The following is a 6,566-nucleotide window of genomic DNA, read 5'->3' as shown; positions in this document are numbered from 1 at the left end:
TGCAACACTCACTGGGTGTGAAGATATGCCTCAAGGTTCTTACAAGCTACATCTGCAATTGAAAAATGTCACAGCACTTAACCCTTTCAGTGCTGGTGGTGGAAACTTTGTATTTATGAGGCTTGAATCTTGTCTGGTGGGGGGTTCTGGGAATTTAATTTCTCTGAAACGTTTATTGTGTTTTTCATATTTGCTCAGGTGTTTAATGAGACTGTTGTTATATAGCCTAAACCTACCGTATGTTTGCAGATCAATCAAAAATGAGCGCACAAAAGTCATATTTTGGTTATGTTACTCACTGTAGACATACACCTGCCGTTCTATTCATCTGAGCAGAGACCTGGCACTGAGATGGTAACCAATGCTACCTTTCAGGCATAACTTATTTGTGTCGCTTTTAATTTTTCTTCCATGTCAAATAATAACATGAACTTCTACAAAACGCATCTCGAGATCTTTTCATCTGTGAGTGCATTATTTTTAGCATAATTTTGAGAAGTACAATTCTTTTAAATGTAGCTTTTCTTTAAATTAGGAAAAAAAAAATGTCTGTTTCGCTTAGTTATTTCACAACTCATCACATGAACGATGTTTCGCAAGACTGCCTTTTTATCTGTAGGTTATGTAACTTCTCCTTTTGTTATTTCTAACATGACGATATGTTGCGTTTAGCGTGTATAATAATTGAAGGGGAAAGCGCGCCCTCTGCTGGATTTCTAATGTCGCTCTTGAAGTTCTACTTTTTCCCACAGACCATTAAATTAAACGGATTTGTTTTTATTTAGCTTTTTTGAAGATATTTTGGGTAAACATTTTGTATTATACCGTGTCTACTTCACTTAAGTGACAGTACTTGAAAAGCGAAACTTTTATTGTTTAAAGAAATTAAATACACTAAAAATGTAATTTCATTTTATCACTATCAGGCTTGATGGAATCAAAACACAAGTTTTAATATTCATTCGGACCACTTAATATTTTATTATTATGATTTTTTTCAAGGTAAAGAACCGAAAGCTGCCATGGAAATAATGGAAATAACACAGGCAATTTTCCTTACTCACTCTTGCTGGAGTTTAATAGGTTATTAATTAGCAGGTGTCACATTATTGAACGATTCATGTGGAAAAAAATGCTTCTCATTATAGCGATATGAACTTAAAGGATAAACATCTTATTTCAGAATAAACTATAGATGCCCTTTTTCTGAATACAATAGTTTCTTAAGAATACATGTATTATGTAGATATAAATATGAACTTTTAAGATACAGTATTTTCATATATATACATATTTGTACACATTAATAATAGACTACATAACATTAAAGTGAAATATTGCACGGCTCCCACAGTATATATATAAATCAGTCTTCAAGTATGCAGATGTCCTTGAGGACAACAAAAAAAATTTTCTTCCATAAAGAGTTCTCTCTCTCTGCGTTTTTCATCATTGGTCCTTCAAGGTAAATAGTTTTAAGTTATAAAAGTTAGTTCCTTTTCCCTCTTCTTGCTATTCTCTCTCCGTCCTCTTCAATGAAAGTTTGGGCTGGCAGGGTTCTAGGCTGTTCCTTCATTCCTCCAGCAGAGGGCGCATCAGTGCTGCAGAAGAGACAGAGAGTCAAGTCCCAAAGCTCCATTAGAATGACAAGAATGCTAAACGCATGCACAGAGCATTGACCACCTATTTCCTGTCGTATTGCACACAGGAAAAAAAGACCCACACTTTATTTTATTTTTTTTGGATTTTTTTTTTTTTTCCAACTGATAGCACTCCTGTTTTCCACTTTAAGTGATCTAAATCCTTCTCAGTCCAGCCCATCAGACAGAGGATGGAGAGAAGGATGCTCCAGTTGCTCCTTCGTGCCTGAAGAGAGTACACTAACGTTCAGCAAAGGTAGTATCAGAAGTATCTCAGTCAACCGAGCCAAAGGCTCAGGACAAACCGCAGAGGTGTTCCCGGGTTGTTCTTTAATGGTGAGATTGAACACATGCCAGCTTTAGACGGCCTTCGTGGAAAGTTAGCGCAGGGAGGTTTGATGGAACTAACGTCTCCGCCTCCGTCCATAGCCCTTTGAGCTGATCTTTTCAGGAGGGGCGTTGTTCGTCTTTGTGTTGATTAAATTCACCAGGTGGGCCAGTTCATGCACCGAGCAGGTGGACAGAACACATCCCGCTCTTTCCACTCTTTTGATTGAGTAGGCTGGTTCTGTACGCTTTACCCTCACACTCCTGGAGAAAAACAGAAAGCAATTAATTCTCCTGCCGGTACCCAGCTAACAGGGAATGTTCTCTCAAAGTTATGAACAAACATTCTTCCAACAATTTTAGATCTGGTCTTTAATGATGTGCTCAAAATGTTAGCAGAAAAACATTATTTACACATTATTCATGGAATGTTTTTTCTGGAACTTTTAGTTGGACATTCATATGTGTCTGTTCAGTCAAAGAATGTGACATACCTGTGCTGTGGTACAAATGACTCAGGATCGCTGCTTCTCTGAGTCAGCAAAGCTGCTGATTCGCTCTCGCTCCTCTCGGACAAGCTGTGGACATCTCTCCTCACCCTACCCTGAAGCCAAACACTGAGCCTAGCCGATGACAAGAGAAAGCCATTAGATTTGATTCAAAATCAGGGCGCTTTGAATGAGATGAGTGGTTCAGTCATGAGCATACCTTCTCAGACCATCTGTATTCAGAGGTTTTGCACTCGTGATGCTCGGCAGAAGTGCTGTCAGCACACACCACAGGAAAGCCTTCTGAAGCACCGAGTTCATTGTGAATGGAACCTGTGGTTAAACATGCAGAAAGGTAATTAATTAGTCATATAAAAAACATGCTCATTTTCGCTTCTTACACCTCATGAGTTCTGAACAAATGTCCAAATGACATGATCTTCCTCTTCCTGGTTGACTCCACACTAGTCATTAATTTATTTTCAAAGTTACACAGAGGTGAAGTTTTGCTCAACCATGTCATTTCCCAGTAGTAAGTCTTATGCTTGCCTGTGGAGTCAAGTGCATCTTTGGTGCAATGATGATGACTTGCTATAAAGTGAGTTTTTTGACCTTTGAGGTCACCAAAGCCAAAAATCCACAAGTCAGTGTTAACAAACCAAGAAAACATACCTGATAATTTCAGCCCAGTCTAGAATTCACTCGAAAAGTGGTGATGGCGAAGTCCGTATTATTGTGTATTAGCATCCAGATCTTGGTTGGCTAGGGATGAGTATTCAGCTGTGACACTGCTAATGGTCTGAGTTTCACAGAAAAACCTGAGTGCTTTATACACTTTACAGGGGGTGGGAAGGGGCGGGAATTGTCTTGAGTGATAGCAGCCACATCCCTGTTCTAAACTAGCCAACAACTTTACATGCCCTGTCTTAAAAGGATGGAATATAACTCCTGAGAGAAGTCAATACTTCTGCATTCCTGTAATATTGTTTTTAATTAGATGACACCATTTGTTTTGGTTCCGAATCATTTTCATATCTCCTGCTTGTCTGTATTTACAGGGTCGGAGAGGATTTGAATTGTAGATGGACAGACAGAATTGTAGATGGAAAGATTCATTTACCAGACAAATATGCTTCAGAATCAGCCTTGTAAACATCTGATGATTAACTTCCTGCGAAGCATCTGGAATGCACATCTAATTGGTGATCGAGTTTATTTCAAATGATGTGACTGGGAGATGTTGTCCTTGGGATAATGACTCCGTACAAGCCCTCACACATTCCAGCCACCTACACATTTTGTTAACAAGTTAGGAATGTGGAATTAATGTTTCCTATATCGAGTACAGCTAATATGACACCAGATGCTTTGCCAAAATCATTTGTGAATGGAACATGCCCAAATTTGTAACTAAAGAGAAAGAAAAACTGTAGATGATAATTATAACTGCTCAAATATTTTTTGCTCACCCCAAAAATAGGATTTGGTTCTTCTTTCTCTGGATTGTTATGAGAATGTGTGGCATATTTTTCCTTCCATGGATATGTAAATAAATTACATTCATTGTATACATTGTATAAACTATATGATTCGAAAAGTTTAGAAATGTTTTTAATGTTTTTGAAAGAAGTGTCTTATGTTTACCAAAGCTGATCAACTATTTTAATCAAAAATACAGTAAAATAATAATATTCTCAAATATTTTTACAATTCAAAATTACTGTTTTAATATATTTTAATGTGTAATTTATTCCAATGATGGCAAAGCTGAATTTTCCGCATCATTTCTCCGTCTTCAGTGTCACATGATCCTACAAAAATCATTCTAATATATTTGTTAATATACTAATAATACTTGATAATACTGATTATTATCAATGTTAAAAACAGTTGTGCTGCTTAATATATTTATGGAAACAATGATAGAAAGAAGATAAAATAAATATTTTATAATATTATAAATGTCTTTACTGTCATCTAACATGTCCTTGCATGGGAAAAAGAGTTAATTTCTCAACATTAAAAATTTTTAACCAGTACTTTTTTTATTTTATATACCCAATTTAAAAAAATAAATAAATGAATAATAAAAATGTCTGTTTTTAATTTTTTTATTTAAGTGCTACTGTTGTACACAGTTGTGTCTGGTCTTTAAAAGCACCATTTCAGCACATTAGACACAATAGAATTGCAAATAGGCTGCGTGACTATGGTAACATTATGTTAAGTGTCTCATAAGGTTGCTGGAAATGTTTCTGCCAAGTGAAGACATGCTCAGGAAAGACAACTTTACTCCTACCAGTTTCCATTAAGTTCAACAACACCCAATTCTATATTTAGGCTATAGAGCAAAGCCTCTCCCTCTCGTCTTTTTATCTGTAGAAAGTAGAAACACAGTGTCAATTTTTTTTTAAAAGGTACCGAGTGTTCTGGAACGATAAAGCGCAATCTGCTGTGCTCTCGCTCAGATGTTTCTGGTCTCTGCCACAGTCTTACAGTCTTGGTTTAAGTGACAAACTGACTGTCTGAATCCATTTGTGGTTTTCTATCGTGCTACACAAAACTACAGCAGAAATAGTGAGGGATTGATATAGTGTGGTGATTAGAGGTAAAAATAATACTGTCTCAGGAAGAAGGCTAGAATAAACCAGAATTGGATTCTAACAGCATCAAAGTATTACGTCCATAGTGAACTTCTTTTGGCGGTCACATGATTTAATGTAAGCATGACAGCTCAGCTGTGATGCATTTCCTTTTTTCAGTAATAGAGTGATTACATATATGTTAGTCCCCCCTCTGTGTACATTACCAGCTGCTAAATGTGGTTGAAGCAGGTTAAAACCAGACTTTGGTTATATCAGTGCTTGAGCGACGACTCCAAAATAATTGAGGGTGTATTCCAAGCAGATGGGGCAAGTCCCCTAAAGGCATTGTTATTGCAACATCATCATGTCAATGAATACAGACAGCCACAAATTATTTTAAGCCTCAGGAAGAGAATCTCCTCCATGAAACTGACACATCTCATCACATCCCCATGTCATGACATAGATGCTCTCTTGTTTACACTCGCCAAGTAATGCATCGCGAAACCACCGTGACATTTTATGCAAAATCCGTTCTGTTTTCAGCAAGATATCTGCTTTGCACTTTCTTTATTACTATCGGGTGTCCTGTATATATTGTATTATATAAGTGGTTTGATGTAATAACACGCTCGTGGAAGCCTCTGGGGAAGTCGTGGCCTAATGGTTAGAGAGTTGGACTTGTAATCCGAAGGTTGCGGGTTCGAGTCTCCGGCCGGCAGGAATTGTAGGTGGGGGGGAGTGAATGTCCAGCGCTCTCTCCACCCTCAATACCATGACTGAGGTACCCTTGAGCAAGGCACCGAACCCCCAACTGCTCCCCGGGCGCTGCAGCATAAAATGGCTGCCCACTGCTCCGGGTGTATGTTCACGGTGTGTGTGTGTTCACTGCTGTGTGTGTGCACTTGGATGGGTTAAATGCAGAGCACGAATTCCGAGTATGGGTCACCATACTTGGCTGAATGTCACTTCACTGAATGTCACTTCACTCAGACAACACATGTTATTTATTTGTTAATAATCTGTGCATCAAAATTAATATTACTCCTCACAGGCTGATTTTATAACCAGCCCCTGGTTGAGATCCAGTGGATTTGATTCAAAACAAGTGGGTCGTATCTTTTTTACTATCAGTCTTTGCATGGTGTGAACTCTGTTTTCGTGCTCAAAGAGAAATCACTAACAGATTTAGAAGTGTGATTATTTCAACTCTGTTTCGTGGAAGCGTTTATGTGGCCTGCCAATTACCACAGTAGTTCTGTTTGATTTTAGAGCATTTTTTCTGCTCTATGATTATATGACCTAATAATACTTGTTTTTAAACAATAAATGTATTTCTCTTACCCCACTGATTGTTATCTGAAAACAAGTCTTTGTTTTGCTTTTTAAGTAAATGAATATTGTTTTAATGATGTTTTGACATTTTAATTAGAAAATGAGACCAAAAAAAATACAGATTAAGAAAATTATTTTTGCAGTGCAATAGAGCACTGTAGTTATGACGCTTTTGTTGGCCAACCCAGAAA

The 6,566-nt window shown here is 37.5% G+C and overlaps 1 protein-coding gene across 3 annotated transcripts; it reads right to left on the bottom strand.

Annotated features, from left to right (window-relative positions):
* Positions 1-855: 855 nt before the first annotated feature.
* On the bottom strand, positions 856-3,263 carry LOC306888401 (pro-adrenomedullin-like). 3 transcript variants are annotated; one of them, XR_013785738.1, is made up of 5 exons: positions 3,128-3,256; positions 2,676-2,788; positions 2,462-2,590; positions 1,946-2,231; positions 962-1,601 (listed from the first exon to the last, which is right to left on the bottom strand). XR_013785738.1 is itself a non-coding variant. In XM_079446661.1 (4 exons), the coding sequence occupies exons 2-4, from the start codon at positions 2,774-2,776 to the stop codon at positions 2,045-2,047; spliced, it is 417 nt and encodes a 138-aa protein (XP_079302787.1). In that variant the 5' UTR covers positions 2,777-2,788; positions 3,128-3,263; the 3' UTR covers positions 856-2,044. The 3 variants fall into 3 exon arrangements, 1 of the variants encoding a protein (XP_079302787.1); XR_013785739.1 differs by having other exon boundaries at positions 1,055-1,601; positions 1,995-2,231; XM_079446661.1 differs by having other exon boundaries at positions 856-2,231; positions 3,128-3,263.
* Between the last annotated feature and the right edge of the window lie 3,303 nt (positions 3,264-6,566).

This window comes from Barbus barbus, assembly GCF_936440315.1.
Source record: "Barbus barbus genome assembly, chromosome: 22".
In the NCBI taxonomy this organism is placed as follows: domain Eukaryota; kingdom Metazoa; phylum Chordata; class Actinopteri; order Cypriniformes; family Cyprinidae; genus Barbus; species Barbus barbus.
The sequence above is the reverse complement of the archived record's forward strand: the minus strand, read 5'-3'. Positions and strand labels throughout refer to the sequence as shown.